Genomic DNA, 22647 nt, shown 5'->3' on the forward strand with positions numbered 1-22647 from the left:
TTTGGAAAAAGCATTTTATTAACTTCATGAAAAACAGCTGCCGTGAGTTGAGACCTGGATGAGGACAGAGCTCTGGTGGCTTCCAACCAATGGCCTGGAGAAAGCCACCTGTTCTCTCCATATCCAGGGTCTCATCTGGGGTCCCACTGAGAAGACGAACACCCCACTTCCTTGCCCTCTCCATGCAGGCACAGATCCAGGCAATGCGTTCTTGTAGGACACAAGATCCTCCTGCTCCGTGGCTGTCTCACTGAACAGGAAAATGAATTCTCAACACTCTAGACATTCGGATCAGGACTGATCTAGAATGCCAGCCACTGTTCTGGATCAGCAACTAGGAGCACAACATTCTGGATAACCAGTCAGAAAGTCGACATTCTGGAGGGCCACCCAGAATTCTAGAATGCAAAATAAAAACCTCCTCACTTTCCAGATGATTCCATCAGGAGTCCCATATTTCAGAGTGCCTAAATTCCGGATCAACTAGAAATCTGACATTCTAGGTGGTCACCCAGGAACCCAGTGTTCTGGCATGCTGAAGGGATAACCACTCCTAACATTCTCAATGGTTTACCAGGAATTCAGCATTCTAGAACAACAAACAAGAAACACAGTATTCCAGACCATGGGTGAGAGACCTAGAGTTCTAAACGTCCACACTGATGCTCTCGACACCAAATCAGAAACCCAACATCAAAGACAATCCACCCCGTGGCATTCTGGAATGGCAAGCAGGAAGCTCTACCATCCAGAATGCTGCTGCCCGGCCCCTTCAGAGCTCTGTGGGTGGCCGCTCCACCCCAGGCCTGTCCTCCTGACGGGGGTCTGGCACGTGGAAGGAGACATAGGGACAAGTCTTGGTGTTGAGGCAAACCAGCTTCTTTAGCGTGGCCGTCTTGACAAGGTTGAAGCCCACCTCACCACCAAATGTGCTCGCCTTCCAGTACTCTGGAGAACAGATGGGGTTTCCTAAGAGGCCCTTAAGGGAAAAAGGAGCCCCCATTTCTATCATACTCTCCCCAAAGATGGAGTTCGGATGGCACTTCTCAAGAAGTAGCCCCGGGTAGAATTCCAAAGCATCGATGTCTCCATACAGCTCCTCCAACTCAGCTGCCATCTCCTTCTCACCTGCAAGAGGGGGGAAGCCAGAGTCAGAATTATGATGCCATCCATTAAGGTTCAGGAGGGAACATTCTAGGTCCACCCTATTCCAGGGAGAAGAAGGGGCTTCAGAAGATCAACTTGAGCAAATGAGCAAGTGACCTAAAATCTGACCTGGTTGACTGACCCTGCTCCAGGGCTGCCTGGAGAGAAGGAATTTGCTGCCGCAGATGGAGTCAAGGGCCTGGGTCTGCAACCAGACTGTGTGTACCTTGAAACAACTCACTCCATATCTCTGTGCCCTGACGACCTGATCCTTGCAACAGAAAGAATCTCCCCATCTGGTTTCCTTCATGGGCAGGTTTCAAGGCCTTATCCTGGCCCAGGACCTTGCATGCCACTGGAGCTTCAAGTTCACACTTGTCCAAGTTCACATAAAGATTTAGCGACAGTGTTCTGTCTGTCTCTCTGGACTGTTATGGGAAACAGACGTGGAGCACCACTACCCGTTTCCTCAAGTCCACCCTCCATGGGGCACCAGTACACGTCAGGGGTCAGGTCACACCCTGGCCATAGCCTTTCAGTGGCCCCTCATCATCTGTGACAAGAGTTTCCGAACTTGCCTTCCCAACAACTGGGTATCTTGAGCAACAACAAATATTTATATATATATATAAAATATAATACATATGTTATATATGTGAGTGTTATATACATATGCGTGCTTTATATTACACACATATGTATACATGTATGCATACTATTGTGTCTATATACGTATCTATATACACACACACATATATATACTTGGGCACCACCTGTGTGCTAAGTCTAGGCCTACTGAATCAGAATCTCTAAAAGAAACATCTCAGATTTGGTATTTTCAATTAGTTTTCTAAGTGAGTTTTAGGAAGCTGATCCATAAATGGGATTTAGGAACCACTAGACAGAGTCCCTGGTGGCTCAGAGGTTAAAGCGTCTGCCTGGAATTGATTCCTGGGTCGGGACGATCCCCTGGAGAAGGAAAATGGCAACCCACTCCAGTACTCTTGCCTGGTGAATCCCATGGAAGGAGGAGCCTGGTAGACTACAGTCCACGGGGTCGCAAAGAGTCAGACACTACTGAGCGACTTCACTTCACTTCACTTCAGACAGAATAAAACTCAAAATCTTAGCATAGAATCCAAGATTCCACACGGTATGAGCCAGCCTCCTATCACCAACTCCACCCTCTGCCTCACAAGCCTCTTGCTCCAGCCACACCTAGGACTGTTTTCCTGAGTAGGCCAGGATCTTTTCAAGGCTCATTCTTTTTAACCCCTGTGTTTTTGTACTTTCTGTTCCTCCACCTAGAAAGCTCTTCCCTCTCTTCTTCACTGCAAAATCCCTTTTCATCCTTCAAACCCAGGTGAGAACCCACCTTCTCTCCCCAGGCTGAGTCATCTGCAACACTCACCAGCCCTGGCACCATGCTCCCATGCCCCTCAAGTCCCACGGTCACGGGGCTGGCCACATGGGACCATGGATCATCCCGTTCTGTTTCCTCGAGGTCTCCTTCACGTCAGCATGAGCCCCTGGAGGGCAGGAATCGTGGTCAGGAAGCAGCTGCTCACCTGTGAGCTCCTGGAAAGAGGTGTAGGGCTTCATGCCAAACCTCTTGCGGTACTCATTGAAGGGCTGCAGCCTCAGCACCCGTGATTCCTTGATGACATCCACGGCCACGTGCAGGATGTGGTGGTCTATGTTCCTACCCCCACCAATCTGCCAAGAGATAAACACAGTGGTGGTCTGAGAGCCAAGCCATGTTGTCCTGGAGAAGAACTGCAGGTCAGGAATCCTTCCTGAGTAGAAAGTAGGGCTCCATCTAGCAAGCACCAAGCTGTGAGCCCTGCCTAGATCTGCATGGCTACGCTTCTCAGCTTCCTCACCTTATTTAGTTATTTATATTTGTATTTTTGGCCACATGGAGTGGCAAGCAGGATGTTAATTCCCCGATTAGGGATGGAACCCACACACCCCTGCACTGGGAACTTAGAGTCTTAACCATGGAAGTCCCAGCAGCTTCCTCATCTTTAGACTGTAGAGTGGGCCAGGAGGACTTCTCTAGTCACTCACTGGACACAAGGTTCCCCAGCCATTTGAATTTAGGTGAGGACCTCCAACATCCTGTTAAGGAAGGTTCTGGAGGTATTAGATACAACAACTAGGATTCTGCAGAGGAGATGACCAACACGGCCACAGTCAAGAGCTCAAGCAGAGGGGACTGGCATTTCAGATCTGGAAATAAAAGGCAGAAAGGTTTCTCAGCTTTTAAGTGATATAAACTGATGCATGGACAAACACTAGTTTGAGGGGCCAAAACTTTATGACTTTCCTGGGATATTTTTTAAACTCTACCTGGCAGAACTGATATGTCTGTCATTCCCCAAATCAGTTCTAATCACAGAACAAAGACAGTCTTTTAATGGATCTTGCTGAGGAACCTGGGGCTTGCCAGGTGGTGCCAGTGGTAAAGAATCTGCCTGCCAATACAGGAGACATAAGAGATGTGGGTTCAATCCCTGGGTCAGGAAGATCTCCTGAAGGAGGGCATGGCAACCCACTCTGGTACTCTTGCCTGGAGAATTCCATGGACTGAGGGGGCTGGTGGGCTATAGTCCACAGTGTCCAGCAGAGTCGGACACGACTGAAGCGACTCAGCAGGAACACATACTGAAGAACCTATTTCTATTGTTTTCCACTCTCTGTAGCACAGAATTGAGATTAAACAAAATTTACTGAGTGTCTAGTATTAAAAAGTGAACCCCTAATAACTGGCTGCCACTAAAAAAGAGAACTGAGCTAGGAGGTAGGAACACAGAGCATCAAGTCACTTCATCCAGACCAGAAAAAGCTGCACACAGGAATGCAGGTGACCCCATCTGCTTCTCCTTCTTTTTGCCAAGCCTCCTGGGAAAGGAATTGTTGTAAGTTAGCAGCTGCTAAGTCACTTCAGTCGTGTCTGACTCTGTGTGACCCCATAGACGGCAGCCCACTAGGCTCCTCTGTCCCTGGGATTCTCCAGACAAGAATACTGGAGTGGGTTGCCATTTCCTTCTCCAATGCATGAAAGTGAAAAGTACAGTGAAGTCGTTCAGTCTCTTAGCGATCCCATGGACTGTAGCCTACCAGGCTCCTCCATCCATGGGATTTTCCAGGTGGGATTTCCCAGGCAAAAACTAAAATCTCACCTTGAAAAGTGTAATATATAAGCACATTTAGTTTAAGTAAACAGAGCTTTACTCCAAGACCAAGGGACAATATCTTGTGAAGGGATGGAAATGGGATTCAAAGCCTAGGTAATCTGATGAGATAAAGAAGGTGCTTCAAAGAGAATTCCCTGATGGTCCAGCGGTTAGCACTTGCACTTCCCAGGGTCCAGCTTCCATCCCTGGTCAAGGAACTAAGATTCCACAGCCATGCTTGCATACTAAGTCACTTCAGTCCTGTCTCAATCTTTGGGACCCCTTGGACTGTAGCCCACCAGGCTCTTCTGCCCATGGGATTCTCCAGGCAAGAATATTGGTGTGGGTTGCCATGCTCTGCTCCACAGGATCTTCCTGATCCAGGGATCAAACCCACATATCTTATGGCTCCAGCACTGGCAGGTGGATTCTTTACCACTAGTACTACCTGAGAAGCCAAGCAACACAGCCCAAAAGAAAAAAAAAAAGGATTCCAGAAAAATCTGATTCATAACTGTTAAGGAGCATAGGTCTAAAGAAAGTTTTATTGCTCTAGATGATTTAATAATAATGCTTAAGAAAGTGTTCAGTTTGGATAAAACAAGGACAGTTGGGTAAGAAAGAGGAAAAGCATATTTGGCTAAAAGTATACACCCTGAGATAAAGCCAACAGAAGCTCGTGCCAATCTCAGCTGAACTGGGAGGCTATTGTGTGTTGACTTGGGTGTGTCCCCAAAAGATACGTTGACGTCCCAACCCCTCTGCACTTGTGAATGTGACCTTATATGGACATAGATGTGATCAAGGTCATACTCCATTAGGGTGGGCCCTAATCCAACAACTGGTGTCCTGATAAAAAGAGGAAACAGAGACACAAGGAGGACTCCACGTTATAGTGATGCTTCTCCCAGCCAAGGAACCCCAAGCATTGTCCATCAGTACCAGAAGCCGAGAGAAAGGCAAGGACCAATTCTCCCCTGGAGACTTCAGCAAGAGTATGACCCTGCCCATACCTTGATGTTGGATTTCTAGCCTCCAGAACTAGAAAGAAAAAATTTATGATTACTATTTGTGGAGTTAACTCTAAGGGCTTTCTAGAGAAATGTTTAAAGATGGATCTCTTTTAATGGCCTAGATATTAGTAATGTGTAATAAATTCTTAATGGAGGTTTGGGTGGATCAATGAATAACAGGTATTAATTCTCAGGTGTCAGCTGGGAATATTTCTTTCATTTTCTGGATGTTTCTGGCTCAGATGGTAAAGAATCTGCTTGCAAGTGTGGGAGACCCAGGTTCAATCCCTGGAAGAAGATCCCTAGAAAAAGGAATGGCTACCCACTCCAGTACTCTTGCCTGGAGAATTCCATGGACAGAGGATCCCGGCGGGCTACAGCCCATGTGTGCGTGCAAGCATGCTCAGTCATGTCAGACTCTTTGCCACCCCATGGACTATAGCCTGCCAGGCACCTCTGTCCGAGGGATTCTCCAGGCAAGAGTACCAGAGTGGATTGCCATGCCCTCCTCCCAGGGATCTTCCTGACCCAGGGATCGAACCGGGTCTCCTGAATTACAAGTGGATTCTTTACCGCTAAGCCACCAGGGAAACCCAGTCCCTAGGGTCACACAGAGTCAGACACGATTGAGCAACTAATGATTTCACTTCACTACTTTGTTTATGGAGGAAACCCCAGTAGCCTAACAGTCTTAGCATCTTTTTCCAACCTCTCCCACTCTCTGCTTATCAGAAGAGGAGGAGTGACGTAGTATCACTGGTGAATTTTAGAGCAGTAACTAGGTGTGCATTGTACAAGCAATCCTCGCTACTGCTCTTGAACTCAGTTGACACCAAGGAGTATGCTTCCTCTCATACTCCTTATTCTGGGGGATGAGGAGGAGGTTGGGAGATATTTTCCTTGTTTCGATGCCTCCATGTTGTGGTAGCCAAATTTGTCTAATTTGAGGGTTTAGTATTTAAAAGCCTGCTTGTCAGCATAGAATTATTTAAGTTTTCTAGAATCAGCTTAATCAGTAATAAAGGTGATATTTTAAACTTCCAAAAAAGAAAAATAAAAAAGGAAAAGAATAAATGTCTGCAGCTTAAAGCCCCTTGGTTTGTGGTCCTTTTGTAGCCCTGGGCAATAAAAACCATAGGCAAATTACTTATGCTAAGTCTGTTACCTCCTATGCAAAAATGAGGAAGGCGGAAGCATCTATCTGATATAGCTGTGGTGGAATTGAGATGAATGCAAAGCAGTTATCACAGTGTTGGTCACGGTAACCCTGTAGTGCGACCATGTGTGGGAATTCTCGGGGGAAGCCCTGTTTTATCACTTCTCACACTCTCTTTAATATCCTGAGATATCCTAAGAACCTTTGATATGCTGGTCCTTCTGCTGGTGTCAGGAAACAGCAGGGCTCTTTACACACATCACCAGGGTCACTGCTTGAAAAGTCTTTGGAAACCATACAGCCCCACACACAAGCGACTGTCTCTGCTCCTTTCTGTGCCCCCACAAAGAACACAGACCTGAACCCCATTGGTGGCAGCCTATGCTAACTGCAGTCAAATTACCAGGAGGAAACCCAGACCCACATGGTGCCACACCTTTATGGTAGGGCTCAGGGATAAGGAAGACAGAGCAGCAGGTTGGAGGAGATGGGAGAGCCCAAACAAAGGGAAGGGACGATTGAGGCTGGAGCTGGTTGAACATCCCAGGGGTAGGACTAATAGCTTGCTCGGGCTGCCATAACAAAGTGCCACAGACTGGATGGCTTAAACAAATAGAAACAGAGGCCTGCCTAGTGGTCCAGTGGTTGGGACTCCATGCTTCCACTGTGGGGGACATGGGTTCTATCCCTGGTCAGGGAACTAGGATCCCACACACCAGGCAGCACAGCCAAATAAACAGATAATAAATGAAAAAAAAAACTTAAAATAAAAACCAATAGGACTTTCCTGGTCAGGGGGGTGGGCAGTGGCGGTCAATGCTGGGGACACGGGTTCGATCCTGGGTCTGGGAAGATCTCAGGTGCCTTAGAGCAACAAAGCCCGTGTGCTACGACTACTGAGCCTGTTCCCTGGAGACCACAAGCTAAAACTTCTGAGCCCTCAAGCTCCCACTACTGAAGCCCACGCACCAGGGTCTGTGCTCCCCAACGAGAGAAGCCACCACAGCGAGAAGCCTGCACACCTCAACCAGAGTCAGCCCGCACAGCAACGAAAACCCAGCGCAGCCAAGAATACATAAATAAATTACTTTAAAAGCAAAAGAACAAAAAACTGGAAATATGTTTCCCCACAGTTCTGGAGGCTAGAAGTCCAAGACCAAGGTGTCAGCAGGGTTGGTCTCATCCTCAGGCCTCTCCGTGGCTTAGAGATGGCCATCTTCTCCTTTTGCTTTCCCTTTGTGCACACCTATATCCTAATCTCCTCTTCTTATAAGGACACCAGTCATAGCAGGACCCACCCAATGACCCCATTTACCCTAATCAGCTCTTTAAAGACCCTGCCTCCGGACACAGTCACATGCTGAGGTCTTAGAAGTGAAGACTTCAACATGTGAATTTGGGGCAAGGGGGACTTCAGCCCAAAACAGAGGCCTACAAGTTAATAAAGATCTCCTCTGTGTAGGCACTTCTGCATACATCACCATACCCTGAATGTCTTCTTGGTCCTCAAACTGCCATGCTCTCTGACTCCTGGGCCTTTGCTATGCCACCCCCTCCATCCTAACACAATGACCCCAGATCACAAATGCTACTTCTTGCCCTGGGAGACCCCTATCCATCCTTTGAATCCCTGCTCAACTATCACTTCCTTATCCACAGCCCCCAACTCTGGGCCTGAAGTCTGGGCCTCCAAGTTCCCAGAGCATGCAGGCTTCTATAATGTGATTCCTAACCTGCTCTTAGAATTCTGAGAACATCAGGAAAGACCTTGGCACAGCACCTAATCTATAGTAAGTGCTCTAACAATGCTAGTCATCACACAACTGCTGCTCCTTTCTAGGGTATCCTGTTATTTACATGCTAACACTCTGCTGCGACTCCAGGGACTATAGCCCACCAGGCTCCTATGTCCCTGGGATTTCCCAGGCAAGAATACTAGAATGGGTTGCCATTTTCTTCTCCAGGGGATATTCCTGGCCTGGGGATCAAACCCAAGTATCCTGTATAGGCAGGTGGATTCTTTACCACTGAGCTACCGGAGAAGCCCTTCTAGGGTAAATGAGTATGTTAGTCACTCCGCTGTGATTCCATGAACTATAGCCTGCCAGGCTCTTCTGTCCATGGGATTCTCCAGTCAAGGATACTGGAGTGGGTTGCCATTCCCTTCTCCAGAAGATCTGCCCAACCCAGGGATCAAACTCAGGTCTTCTGCATTGCAGGCAGATTTTTTTTACTATTTGAGCCACTAAGGTGGCATGTGCCAAAAAAATACAAGGACCCAAGAACTACACTGACCTTGTTCACCACTGTATCTCCAGTGCCTGGAGTAATGGCTGGTACCATTGAATGAATGAAAGAACAAGAGAATGAATGAAGGAATGAGCCCCACCACCACCCTGGAGGGGTGACACTCTCTCCCTTTTACAGAAAACTGGGGTTTGGATCCCATAGCCCAGCTGCCCTCCCCAGTGCTCCCCTGAGGCTCACCCGGCCTGCAGGCTGGCGAGAAAAGGCGTCCACCAGGGCCTCGACCCCATAGTCCACCAGCATGGAGGTGTTGAACAGAAACTGCTCATAGCTGTAGTCCTGGGGGCCCACCCGGAAGGAGTCGGGCATGAGCGGGTGCCAGTGGTACAGCTGGTTGAACTCCATGGCGATGCGGTTGCGGTACTGGAATTGGGCCCCGAACAGCAGCTCTGGGTCGAACTTGAGCTGCAGGAAGTAGCCGCTCAGCTGCTGCACGTACTCCTCTATCACAATCTTGATGGTCTCCCCTGGGGCGAAGGATGGGGCACAGGGTCAGCAGAGTGCAGGGAGTCAGCCATCGGGCTTGGGAAGCGGGCTGGTTCATGCAAAGGGCTTGGTTTGACTTCTTTCTCGTGGCTAAGGTTGTTTGACTTTGTTGGGCCCCTTTCACCTTGTCTTTTTGTCACTGGTTGTGAAAATGGAACCTTCTCTCTCAGGCTGGATAAGACAGGAGCCTGTCCCAAGACAGGAGCCACCCGCTAGTCCCATGTTCCATGGGGAGGTCACAGGCCTGGCTGAGCATGACATGGAGAGGAAGTATCTGAGAATGGGTTTTGTGACCCATGGTGGCCACCATCCCATTAAAAGAGGCTTAGTGAGGCCACAAAAGATGGGCCGGTGGAGATTAACTTAGTGAGGGAATCTCAGCAGGCCTGAGGAGGGAGGGCGATGGGAGCTCCCAAGAGACCATTCTAAGGCTACAGCAAGAAACAAGGGACATGGCAGACCTAAGTGAATCTCATCCCAAGTATAGTCCCCATATCTTCTTATGTATCGAATTCTTACGAGTAATTTTCCTCTGCCCTCTCAAGAACCAGCTCAGAGCAAAGAGCCAGGGAAGACACAAAACAAATCTTCCATAGCAAAATGAAAACTGGTGAACTAGCTATTAAAAACCACATTTTGGCCAATGAGCCACTAGACAAATGGACTTTTAGCAAACTGGGCTGGAGCCATTGGAATTGCCAGCAGCAGACTCGGGTCTAAACCTTGACGTCACCACTTTCAGCCGCCTGGGCTGGAGCTGTGTGACTTACTCTAAATTCCTTATCTGTAAAATGTGTATTATAGTAACATCAGTATAGGGACTTCCTTGGCAGGCCAGTGGGTTAAGACTCCACGCTTCCCCTGCAGAGGGAGCAAGTTTGATTGCTGGTGGGGTGGTGGGGCACAGGAGGTAGAACTAAGATTCCCACATGCTGCCTGATGCAGCCAGACAATAAATAAATAAGAAAATAAGTAAAACATGTTCACAAAGGAAATTTAAAAAAATAATGACATCAGTATAACATTCACAGGGTCACCAGGAGGAGTAGACAATGAACACATCTATACTGCCTGGCACAGGGCCTGGCAGAATAGGGAGGGCCCACACATGTAGAAATAGGAATCCCCTCCCCACACTCACATGTCACGAAAGATCAGACTAGGGCTCGCATCCCCTCCCCACACAGGAAAGTACTCCCTGCATGACATGGTCGAAGCAGCATGAAGTCTGGTGGCAGCCAGATCTGGTTCAAGTCTCTCTCCGCTGAAAGGCCTTGGAGAATTCACCTACTCTCTCTGCATCCTAACTTTCATAACAAGGATAATCACAGCTGAGTCATAAGGCTGTTGGGGAGGGTTGAATGAAGCACTAGAGGTACCCTACCTGTGGAGTCCTGCCTTTGGCCACAGCTTCATCACCAGTCGGTGTGCTGGGCAGCCTGCAGACACAGACTTGCCCTCTCTGGTCAAAGTCTCTGCAATCCTGGGACTTCTGAGCCAGCCCCTTCTCGTTCTTTAGGTCATTCCTATGCCTGATGCGTGGCTTTTCCAGGCTCCATTGACTTGGGTACAAAAACTGGGAACAGCCATGCCCAGAGATGCCCAGAGGCGGAGGCAAGGACTCACTGGTGACTCAGAGCAAATACGGTCTGGACAGGAGTGTTAGGGGCCAAGCTCCCACGCAGGAAACCATCTGATATTTTAGGCTACAGACTCGCCCCCATAGGGGACACAAAAATATCTTGTCCCTGAGTCACCAAGAAGCTACCAACCTTCAGGAAGGCAGATGCATGCGGGGCAGGAAACCCAAGGATTCTGAAGCCTAGGCAAGCTGGGTTTTGACCTGTGCTTGCTGAGGATGCCCCCAAGTGCTCCTGGATGCAGTACAATGGGGAAACTGAGACAAGGTGGCTGATCAGATTTGTTGCCAGCCACCCACTGAATAATCAGCTATCACAGCACCCCATTTTCTGAAGGCCTGTTATGTGCCTATTACTTTCCCATTCATCATATCAACTAATCCTTAAAATCATTATAATTCCCAGGACCCCCCCATCAGCTCAGTGGCGAAGACTCTGCCTTCCAATGCAGGGGGTGTGGGTTCAATCCCTGGTCTGGAAACTAAGATCCCACCTGCCACACTGCGTGGCCAAAAAAAAAAAAAAAAAAAAGGCATCATTATTCCCATTGTACAGATTTGGAAAGTGAGGCTCACCTAGGGGAAGGGTCCTGCTCAGGATTCTAATCTCACTGTCCCCAAACCCTCCACTTCCCGCTTCTCAGGACAGAGGGGGCGACTTTCCAGGGCAGGGCTGGTGGGAGGCCTCACCGATGAGGATGAGGCGGGCCGTCTGGAAGAGCTGCTCGTCGCCCCAGGTGGGGTGCTCAGCCTTCAGCAGGTCACACACGCGGTTGTGCTCACGCAGCCAGATCGTGGCGTAGAGCATGAGCCCAGGAAGCAGCCCAAACACCTCCTGGCCCACAGCCATCTGGCTCTGGGGCGGGATGCCCCGGGGGTAGTGCATCAGCACGGGCGCCTCTTCCACCGATGGCGGGTACACCTCTCCATTGAGCATCTGCAGGATGGAGTCACCTGGTAACCTGGGGAGGGGGCGGAGCGCCGGCACCTGCACAGCTGACATCCGCCCACTCCTACTGATAGCTGCCCGTAACATGGAGGGCAGCTGTCCGGCCTTCCTAACCAAGGCCTGTGGATTCTATCTCCTAAAGCTCTCCTAACATGAGTCCCTTTCTCTCTCCCCATGGCCACCATGCTCTTCCAAGCCACCCTCATCTTCCACCCTGACTCCCCTTGTACGTGACTCTATCCTCTAGACGTCCTTCTCAGCTCTGCAGCCAGAACAGTACTTTAAAAGAGGGGTCCCCAACCTCCACGATCTAATGCCTGATGAGCTGAGGTGGAGCTGATGTAATAATAATAGAAATAAAGTGTAGAGTAAATATAAGGCGCTCACATCATCCTGAAACCATCCTTTCTCCCACCTGTCCATGGGAAAATAGTCTTCCCTAAAACTGGTCCCTAGTACCAAAAAGGTAGGGGACCCTTGCTTTAAAACATCCAAATCGAGCATCACACCCTGGCTTAAAAAACCTTCCAAGTCTTCTCTCTGCTCTTGGCAGAAATCAGAAATCCTTAATACAACCCACGCTCATCAGATGTCCAGCAGCATCTCCCTTGTTTCACTGCCTCAAAGTCACTCAAGCGACTGCCCCTCTCCAGCCTTGATACCTGAGAATCTGGACAGCCCTGGGCCCTTCTTGGCCTCCTTGCCTCCTCCTTATCCTTCATGCAACTCTTGGTTTATTCATAATTCCTAAGGAAGCCTTCCCCAGCCTCTGCACACTCTCCTGGCTTCTCCCTGCGGCAGCTATCACAGGTGTAATTAATTATATGGCAGTTTCCTCATTCACTCAGTAAATAAACATAGAGGACCTACTATACGCCAGATACTGTTCTTAGCTCGAAAGATTCAGCAGTGAACTTTCCATCTTGGTTTTTGTTTGTTTCGATTCTCATGGTCCAGCGTGGAAGCCACTAGCCACGTGCAGCTACTGAGGACTAGAAATGTGGCTGATGTGAATAAAAAGCTCAATTTTTAATTTCATTTACTTCAGATTTACATTTTTAAATCAAGACCCCAGCTATCAGAAAGTATTTATGCTTAGAACAACTTGGACATGAGAATCTACTTTCTCAACTGCAAATTTTATAAAATCTAAATGCTGATCAGAATCGCCAATGAAAACTTGGCACCCGAATTGAGATGTGCTGTAAGATATGGGTCAGAATGTGAAGATTTAGCACAAATAGTGAGATATTTCATTGACAATTTTTGTGTTGATTACATGTTGAAATGAGGATATCCTGGATATATTGGGTTAAATTCAAAATATATTGTTAAAATCAATATTGCTTGTTGCTTTTTACATTTTTAATGTGGCCACTAGAAAAATTTTAATAACCTGGATGTGGCTCACATCTATAAAAGAGGGCAAATGGTACCTAGCTTATGCAGTAGATCTGAGGCGTGCAAGAGATAATCACCTATGTGGCCCTCACATTCCTGGACAGTGCGAGTTCAGACAAAAAGTCCTCATGGCACTAGTACCCTAGGGTTTGTGTCTGTGGGCTTGAGGGCAGGGCTTACGACTACCACGGCCACTGCTCACCTGCCCGGCACACCACGGTGCCCAATTAATATTGGGGAATGATTAAATGAATAAATGCAGACTGGAACTGTCCATTTTCTGTGGAGCCCCAAAATCCAGCTCCCAAGAGAACACGAGAGCCCACGTCTGCTCCTTGTCTGCTTCTCTTGCCTGGCACCTTCTCCCAGGGTTTATCGTCGCTTCTTCTCCCAGGCACCTACAGCTTCTGCCATAGGACACCACCAAGGGCCCCCACCAACACCCTCTGCCAGACGAGACCGTGGAAGGCCCTTCCCAAGACCCCAGCCCCAGGCCCAGTGCTACCTGGTACTTCAGCTTCCCATCCTTAAAGAGCCGCAGCTGATACTGACGTTCCAGATTGTCTCCATAAATGTGGCCGAGGTCTACCTAAAGACAGAGACAGAGTCTACTCAGATCCCTGGGTCCTGCCCCACCAGCAACAGCCTACCTGTGCCCCGTGCGGCCCAGAGACGTCCAGAGCCCCTCCTAGGTACTCACCCCGTGGCCCAGCGCCTTGGTGAAGCCAGGACCCATCTTGCCGGAAGTTTTGAAGAACTGATGGGTGAAGTGTTGGGCAAAGAAGGCAAACATGAGGTTGGTGCCTTGAGGGTCGGGGATGAACTTCCTCCTGAGCAGGAAGCGACGGCTCAGGAACTCCGCATCTGGCAATTGCTTCTTCCCTGATTGGGGAGGTAGGAAAGAGCAGTAGCTGCTTCCTGTCTGGGTCTTTGTGCCCCAGAGCTTTCTGGGCTCGCCAGACCAAACTGATTCACACAGGAACCCCAGAGGGGACCCCAAAGGACCACCTCCCTCCCACCAGACTGCCCCTTGCACCTTCTCTACCAAAAGACCCTAGGAAATGGAAGGATGTTTGGAATATGCTTTTAAAACTGAAATATATACATTACTGTATGTAAAATAGATAGCTAGTGGGAAGTTGCTATATAACACAGGGAGCTCAACCCGCTAGTCTGTGACATCCTAGAGGGGTGGGATGGGGTGGGGGAGTAGGGAGGTTCAAGAGGGAGGAGACGTATGTATATTTATGGCTGATTTATGGTGCTGTACGGCAGAACCAATGCAACATTGTAAAGAAACTATTCTCCAATTAAGAAGAAAATAAGGTGAAGGGGATAGATGAAGTAACATTGGCAAATTGTGGACAAATCTTGAAATCTGGAGATGGATGCATAGGACTTCATTATCCTTTTCTCTCAACTTTTGTGTATGTTTGCTGCTTTGTACAAGCTCACCCTTCCTCACTTCCAAAAAGAAAAAGGGAAAACAACAACAACAAAAAAAAACTTGGACTCCCCCAACCCTGGAACAAGGTTGCTGTGTTCGAAATGGGTTGTGCCGTTTATTAAGTGTGTGAACATAGAGAAGTCATTCCATCTTTCTGAGCCTCAATTTCTTCATCTATAAAATAGGGCAAATGATATCTCTCTTATGCAATGGATTTGAGGAGTGCCCGTGTAAGCATAATAGAAAACCAGTGAGATGGAATCTCTTAAATGAAAAGTCAGAAAACTTTTCCGTACAAGTCCAAATAGTCAATATTTGAGGCTTTGTTGACGTATGGTCTCTGTTACATCTACTCAGATTTGCTGGTGCTGCAGGAAGGCATATAATACCTAAGGAACATGACTATGTTTCAACCAGGCTTTATTTGCAAAATAGGGGGTGGGGTGGATTTGGCCTTCAGGCTGGAGTTTGCCAATCTGTTTTAAAACTCCAGTACTCTTGCCTGGAAAATCCCATGGATGGAGGAGCCTGGTAGGCTGCAGTCCATGGGGTCGCTAAGAGTCGGGCACGACTGACTTCACTTTCACTTTTCACTTTCATGCATTGGAGAAGGAAATGGCAACCCACTCCAGTATTCCTGCCTGGAGAATCCCAGGGAGAGAGGAGCCAAGTGGGCTGCCATCTATGGGGTCGCACAGAGTCGGACACGACTGAAGCAACTTAGCAGCAGCAGCAGCAGAACATTCTATGTCTGGGGTAAAGACAAGTCACCTTGAAGCATGTGTCTCTCACCATGAGGACAAGCATTAAGAAGCCTTTCTTAAGTAAGTCAATGTCAGATGACTTGGTACCCAAGACTGCCTTGCAGAAAAGGCAATCATCTTTCACAATACATCTATGAGGCCCAATGTCACTAGAATAACTCTTTAGATTGAAATGACTGACTGATTTCCTGTAGCAGGAAAGGTCATCAAGTACCTCAAAGGGAACTCACCCAAAGGGAAGTTAGAGGGAATAGTCTGCACACAGTAGCCTGGATCTATCACTCAGATTACCGCTGAGCATCATCGCCTCAATGGACATGAGTTTGAGCAAACTCTGGGAGATAGTAACGAAGAGGGAGGCCTGGCATGCTGCAGTGCATGGGGCCACAAACAGTCAGGCATGACTGAGCAACTAACAACACAGGACGGGTGCCAGTGGTGTTGGCAGAGTCCAGAAGCTCTGAGAGACCCAGCCCTCCTGCCAGAATGATCATGCTTTGGGAATAGTAGCTACATGGATAGTAAAAACTATCGGAGTAGTGCCCTTGAGACCCAAATAAGGACACTGATACATATGCAAGGTTCTAAACCTGCAAAAGCACACAGCATCTGGGGCTGCACGGGACCAGTGCTCAACAGCGACACCATGTGGTGGGAACTGAAGCAGCAGCAGCGGTGGATTAACATCTTTCGCCCTTTGTGTACTTGAACCTGAACTGATGGCTCTAAATTGAGTAAACCCCCGGGTTTGGGGACAATCAGGAGAGGATGAGGAAGAAGGTCTTGGGAGGAAGACTCCTGCCGATAAGACCAAGTAGGTTCTTGAACAACTGAAGAAAAACTTTGATTTTATGTGTAAAACTGCACTGATGACTCACGTAAGACTGCTCACATTAGCAATGAACCAAACACATAAAAAGCTCACTATTCTTTCTTTTCTCCATTCCAACTTTTAAGTCACCCTCTTTTCAGCAGGATCCCACCCACTTAGTGGACAAAGTTTGGGTGAAGAGGCACCCTGGAAATACGGGAGCATCAGTTCGACTCTGCCGCTGACCTCAGACAAGACCCTCCCACAACCTCTTTCTGTCCTCTTTCCCCAGCCCCGTCCTCATCCCTGGTTCTGGTTATGCATGTCTTGCCTTGGTGCACCTGTGAAATGGGTCAGCCATTACTCTTCTGCTTGCTTTTTCCCAAAGGGAACGGAGCATCTCCTGTGACCCACCCCAGCCTCAGCCCCCTCACCCCATCACCATTACCTTTGGTGCCCATAGGCGTGGGACAGTCTCGGGGCACGGAGGGCAGAATGCGAGTATAATAGCTCACATTGGAGAAGGACTCCCAGCTGATGTAATCGTGCGCTATGTTGTAGGTGGGAGGGCTGGGGATAAGGTTGGAACGCACTGCAGAGGGCGAAAGTGATGGTGACGAGGGATTCCTGCCTCCAGTTACACCCCTCTTCCCCGCCTTCTCTTGGGTTGTTTTCTTATTTGTTTGTTTTTAGCTACCCTGCACAGCAGCTTGCGGGATCTTAGTTCTCTGACCAGGGATTGAACCAGGGCCCTCGACAGTCAAAGCACAGGGTCCTATTCATTGGACGGTCAGGGAATTCCCTGGGTTCTTTCTTTTTTAACTTGGCACCCAACTCCTCCCCTTACCCCCAACCACTGCCCTGGTCAGATGCCAAGAATTGCAGCAAGCGGCAGGATTTCTTGCTCCCCTAGATTAGAGGGACCCTGCCCCACCCCCCGCCACCCACCTGTGAGTACCAGACGCATAAGCGTGTCCCGGATGAAGGTGGCATTGACAAAATCCCAAAGCCAGCGCCCGTGCGTCAGCAGAAAGTGGATGAAAGAGGGGCTGGGTCGCAAAGTCGTCCGGAGCCAGGTCCATATCTCAGCTGTGGGGGCAGGGGAGCCACTCAGACGGGCCCTCCTAGCAAGATGGGAGGCAGCCAGAGGGGAAGGTGGGAACTGGGGACAGGATCCAGTATGGACAAGGGTGGAATTTAGGAGTCAGGGGTAAACCATAGGACCTTGGGAGTGTTGACACATGACAGAGCCAGAAGCAGACGGGGGTCAGGAGACAGGACCAGGGTTGGAGGCCAGTAAGGCCAGAGCTGGGCAGTGAAGACTCACTACAGAGCCCATAAGCAGGGAGTGAGATGTGTCAAGAGTAAGGGCTTGTGCTGGAGCCAGGTCAGGGGCAGTGTCAGAGGTCAAAAGTAGGCAAGGAAAGAGGGCCGTGGCCAGAGACAAGGGTAGGAAGTGGGGGTCTTTGGAGGACGAGCCCAGGCGAGAAGGAGTAGGGGCTGGAGGCTCTGCTCACGGATGGTGCAGTTGGGGCCAGAATAGCCCGTGCGGGTGCAGTCACATTGGTAGCGGTCAAGGCCGAAGCGAACACAGATCCCCTGGTGCTGGCATGGATAGTAACAGCAGGGGTTCACTGTGGGGCAGAAACAGAGATCAGGGACCCCTCTCGCTGGGGCCAGAGGCATGGAGTCCAGTCACAGCTCTGTTCTAACTTACCCAGCGTCTGTGTTCCCCTCAGGGCCCACTCTGTCCCCACAGCTATGAACAGAAAGCCCCTGGCCCTTCCGTTTCCAGACCTTGCTCTGGGTTTTCAGTCTTGCCCACATCAGGCCACCAAAGGAAGTCCCCCGTCCCTCCCAGCTGCCACCAAAGTGGTGCAGACACATCCAGGCCTCGGGCTGGGGCACTGAAGGCTAGGCACACAGCTGATAAGTGCCGTGGCTACAGGCTTCTAGAGCATTCACTTTCTGCCAAGTCAGAGCCAAGGACAGAATTTATGGGGTTCAGAAAAGGGACAAGGATTGGGATTCTCAGGCCAGCCCCTAGCCTCTGGGCACCTGGATACTTAGAAGGTGAGGTCGCCCACCATCCCTCTATTTTTGCAGAAGGGAAGGAAGAGCAGGTGTCCCAACAGATGGGGAAATTGAGGCCAGACAAGGGGAAGCCCAGATGGGTCACCCAGCAAGTAGTAACAGACGACTTGCCCATCCCTTCCCTTCCACCCCCACCCTCATGGACTCAGCAGTCAAGTCCAAGGAAAGACATTTCCCAAAACTCCATGGACAAGGAATGGCTTTGAGGAGAGTCGCAGCTCCCGTTCCTGATGGATCCAGCCCTGGCCCACATCAGGGTGGGGTCTGGACTCTAGGACCTTGAGGGAGGTCAGGGACCATGGGAACAGGAAACATGGGGCCAGAAAACTCTCCCCAGAGGGTGAGTGGAGCTCTGGCATCACCCCTCCCCCTAACCCCCCGGAGAATGGACCTCCAGGAAGTCCCTACTTGTGTCTAATCTGGGTCTCCCCGACCACAGCTTCAGTGATCGTTCGATAGCCAGGTCAGAGACCTCTTGGAGCTTGCTCGGTGCTCATTCAGGGCTCAGCGAGAAACACAGAGGCTCAGGGAGAGGTGGCGACTTGGCCAAGACCATGGAACAGAGTCAGGCCTCCTGCAGACCCAGGGCACCCAGCTCCTGGCAGCGGCTCCTTCCCCAGCCTTACACAGAAAATGCCAGGTCCCTCCTGCAAATGTGCTTCCTTCTCTGGGCTCAGAGCCAACGTGACAGGGAACTCCAATTCTTTGTGCATCTGATTATAGGGGGTCAAGAGGGCAGCAACAGGCATGAGGAGCTCAAGAAGTCACCTCGGGATGCTGGGATCAGAGGGCACGACCCTCTGGTTTAGGTCTCCTCACGTCACAGAATCATGCAAATAGTTTTGCTTAAGCCCTGGAAACTCCCCATGGCCCCACAATAGCATCTCTGTGGCCCCTGCAGGGTGTAAAAGGAAGGAACCGATTGGAAGAAGTCTGGACAAAGAGACCTTATCGGACCAACACAGGCAAACAGGCAGGTTCAGGGGGAACCCAAGGCAGGGGCCTGGTAGGACCCACCTCCCCCTCCCATAGCCACAGGCCCAGGTACGCCAAGGAGCTCTGGGTCAGCCCTGCAGCAGGTTCGGAGATCCTGAACTTATCTCTCCCTCCTATTCAGAACAGTCTGCTGTTCTGCCATGCCTCCCACTGCCCAGCTCCCAACCCTGGTGTGCAGATCATTCTAGCACTTGGCTGGTACAGGAACTGAGGCCCAGCCCTTTCTGGGCTGTTTCCCCATCCCTCTGCCAGTAGGGATCCCAAACCCAACTCAAGAAGTCCTTCCAGTTGTTCCTGGGGCAGCCCATCTCGCAACCCCAAAGCCAAAAGCTCTGTTCCTCCCTGACCCAGGCTGCAGTTCCTCCCAAGTAAATTCCCTTCTAATCTACCCGACCCAGCCCACTGTGCATGCACCAGAAAGTCTCCCTAAACATTCATACTCCACTCTCCCTGGCCCCAGGTCCCAACCCAACCTGCTCTGCTCCACCACAAGCCTCCAAGAGAAAGGGCTTTCCTGGGCTTTCTCCCCTCTCCCAGAGGCCGTGCGCACAGCTGAGACTCAACCCCAGGTCCGGGAGAGATCCAGCCATCCAGGAAATCCAGATGCTGTGGCCAGAGCTTAACAAATGTTTGTGGAATTTAAAATGAAGTGAGGAGACCGGCTACTCCAAGCTTGGTCAAAGAGACTCTCTCATCTCCCTATCCACTTCCCTCAACTCCCACCCCCAAACACACACACAGCTGGTTCTGAAGTCTTGCCTGAGAGCTTCCTGCCAGGGGCCCAGCAGCAGCAGAGCCATGCCCCCCAGGCTCAGAAGCTCCTGCCCAGGGCATCCCTCTCCTGCCAGGAGAGGCCCCTCCCCCCTGGACCGGCTGCCCAGCTTTCCCTCCCTCCTCCTCCTCCAAGATCTTTCCATAAACACCAGTGGCCCCAGGGCAGGAAAAGTCCCCCCTCAACAAGGACTGCAGCTGTCGCTGGGGGCCCCAGGGCGTCAGGGTGGGCAAAGAGAATGGGTGTCACTTTCCACCCTCTTCCAAGCTGACCACAGCTGGACTGTCATGACAGGCCGGAAGTCAGGCCTCTTGCTGACCCTCCAACCTTGTGTATCCACCTCACTTATCTGCTCCTGGGGATGGGTGACCCCCCGACCCCCACCCCCCGCCACCACCACAGATGAGGAGGCTCGTCCAAGCCCCACTGCTTCAAAGTCGCAAGAGGCAAGACTTGAACTTGCTTCCCTTCCCCTCCTTTCCTCCTCCTGGAGGTGCCCAGGCCAGGATTTGGGGAAGGGATACAGGGAGGGCGAGTCTCCTTGCTTCACAGGCTGGGGATGACCCCAGGTGAGGCAGGTCTGTTACCTTTCCTTCAAGGTGGACCTGAAAATCCTGAATGAATGAAACCAGGACTCCAGAGGAATCACCATCCGCTGCCACACTAGAGCGCTGGGAACTAGTCACAAAGGAAGGCTTTCCTTCAGTCTAACTTAAATCCCACATGCTTTCATGTGTCCAGTGAAGGACATGGTGTACCATAAACCATCCAGAGAGAGACCTGGGGAGATGCCGACACCGAGTATAAAGTGTCTGGAGTCCCCACACCCAGCACAGGGCCGAGCACCAAGCAGGTGCTGGATGAAGATACATGGAAGAGTGCCTGCTCTTCACAGCGTGTCCTTGGGCAGATACCTTGTGTCTGTGGGCCTCATTTTTCAGTGTTTTCCAGGAAGGAGAGGGGACAGACGGGCTCTAAGGAAACCTCCCTCTCTTTCTCTCTCCTTCTCAACTCTGGATAAAGCCAGCTTATCTCCAAACACCTCGATTCCTTGCATCAACATGATCCCCGCCCCCCATCAGCAGAGAACTGGGCAGCTTGCTCTGAGTCTTTAAGCCACCCCAGAGGTGGGGCTGATCAGCAAGCTCATAGCACACACATTCCCACCAATGAGGACAGTCTGGGGCCGCCTGGTTTCAGAACTTTCTGAGGATTCAGCAAGGAAGCGTTCCCCAGCCCAGAAGTCAGGATTCCAGGCAGAGTGAGGGAACACCAAGTTCTCAGGAGGCAGAGGCACCAGGCAGCAAGAGGGCCCATTAAAGAGGCTGTACTGAAATTCCATAAGAATAATATTTAGAGAAGTTCCAGGGAGTTGGCAGCCAAAGAGAAAGAAAGAGCCCTGAGCAGCCCAGACATGGGCCCCAACCCCTACATGCAGCGAGGGCAGCAGCCAGTGGCCAGGGACCACCGCACCAGGCCCCAGCGGCCGGAAGAGCCCAGCTGGAAAGGAAGCCCCCTCCCAACCCACAGCCCCAACTGGTGCTGCAGATAGGAGGAGGCAGGCTGCAGGAAGCCTGCCCCATGTGCCAGGGTTAGCTGGCCTCAGGCCGCTCCGCCTGGCACAGAGCTCCGGTTAGGTCATGCCCCGTCCCTAGCCAAGGAGAGAGCACTCAGCCAAGTCCAGGAGCTGGAAGGGATGAACTTGAGCATCGAGGATACCCCAGCACAGCCCTGTCCTCTGAGCCGGACTCCACCTCCCATCACAAGAGAGGCAGAAGCAGCATCCTCCCCGCCACCTGCCCCCAGGTAAGCCCTCATCTCCTGGGGGATCAGCCTTTGCTGCCACTCTGGGGACTAGACACAGGGTTTGGCTTTTCAGGGCAGATGCCTCTCCTAAGGATGCCTCTCCACTTTGGACCTCAGTTCACCCAGAGACTTCGCGATGGGAAGGCAGCGAAGCCTTCAGCCCACCCCCAACCTGTCTTCCATCCTGTCTTGCAGCAGCCTCCTTCATGGTATCCCAGGCTCCAGTCTCACCTCCAAGTCATCCACTCCGTCTCACTCCCCTGCTCCCAGGGGGATATCCTGAGACCCAAGTCCCACTTCTCACTCTGCATCCAAAGGCCCATGTCCGCCAACACCTGCCTCTGTCCTATGGCTTCCTGTGCCTGTCCGCTCCCATCACGCAGACCTTTAGGCTTCTGCTCATACCCTGGCTTCTGCCTGGAAAAGCCCTTCCAGAGTTTGAGAGTAAAACCTCACCATTTTACCTCCCACTCACCACCTCCTCTAGGGTCCAGGTCAAATGTCATCACCTCCAAGAAGCCTCCTGCAACTCCTCACCCCCGAGCCCCACACACCCCTGAGCTTCCCTCAGTCATGGCCATGACCCCCTTCATGGCAGTCTGTGGGCATTTCTGTCTCCTCCATCGGCCTGCGAGCTCCTCCCAGCTCAGCCTCCAGGCTCCAGCCAAGGCCTGGCAGAAA

General features: G+C 50.7%; 1 protein-coding gene and 1 long non-coding RNA gene across 2 annotated transcripts in view; one reads left to right on the forward strand and one right to left on the reverse strand.

Moving 5' to 3' along the window:
* Nucleotides 1-22647, reverse strand: part of PTGS1 (prostaglandin-endoperoxide synthase 1) — a 24663-nt gene continuing 2016 nt past the window's right edge. Inside the window, exons 3-11 of the mRNA XM_069580133.1 lie at nucleotides 17816-17932; nucleotides 17247-17387; nucleotides 16747-16890; nucleotides 13977-14158; nucleotides 13782-13865; nucleotides 11617-11863; nucleotides 8982-9268; nucleotides 2715-2862; nucleotides 1-1128 (exon numbers count right to left, since the gene is read on the reverse strand). Of these exons, the coding sequence (XP_069436234.1) occupies nucleotides 773-1128; nucleotides 2715-2862; nucleotides 8982-9268; nucleotides 11617-11863; nucleotides 13782-13865; nucleotides 13977-14158; nucleotides 16747-16890; nucleotides 17247-17387; nucleotides 17816-17932 (1706 nt within the window). The 3' untranslated portion in view covers nucleotides 1-772. The remainder of the gene's footprint in view (nucleotides 1129-2714; nucleotides 2863-8981; nucleotides 9269-11616; nucleotides 11864-13781; nucleotides 13866-13976; nucleotides 14159-16746; nucleotides 16891-17246; nucleotides 17388-17815; nucleotides 17933-22647) is intronic.
* The window catches only part of LOC138435446 (uncharacterized), an 11519-nt gene continuing 10286 nt past the window's right edge, over nucleotides 21415-22647 (forward strand). Inside the window, exon 1 of the long non-coding RNA XR_011255107.1 lies at nucleotides 21415-21966. This is a non-coding gene — a long non-coding RNA (uncharacterized lncRNA). The remainder of the gene's footprint in view (nucleotides 21967-22647) is intronic.

This window comes from Ovis canadensis, chromosome 3, assembly GCF_042477335.2.
Source record: "Ovis canadensis isolate MfBH-ARS-UI-01 breed Bighorn chromosome 3, ARS-UI_OviCan_v2, whole genome shotgun sequence".
Lineage (NCBI taxonomy): Eukaryota > Metazoa > Chordata > Mammalia > Artiodactyla > Bovidae > Ovis > Ovis canadensis.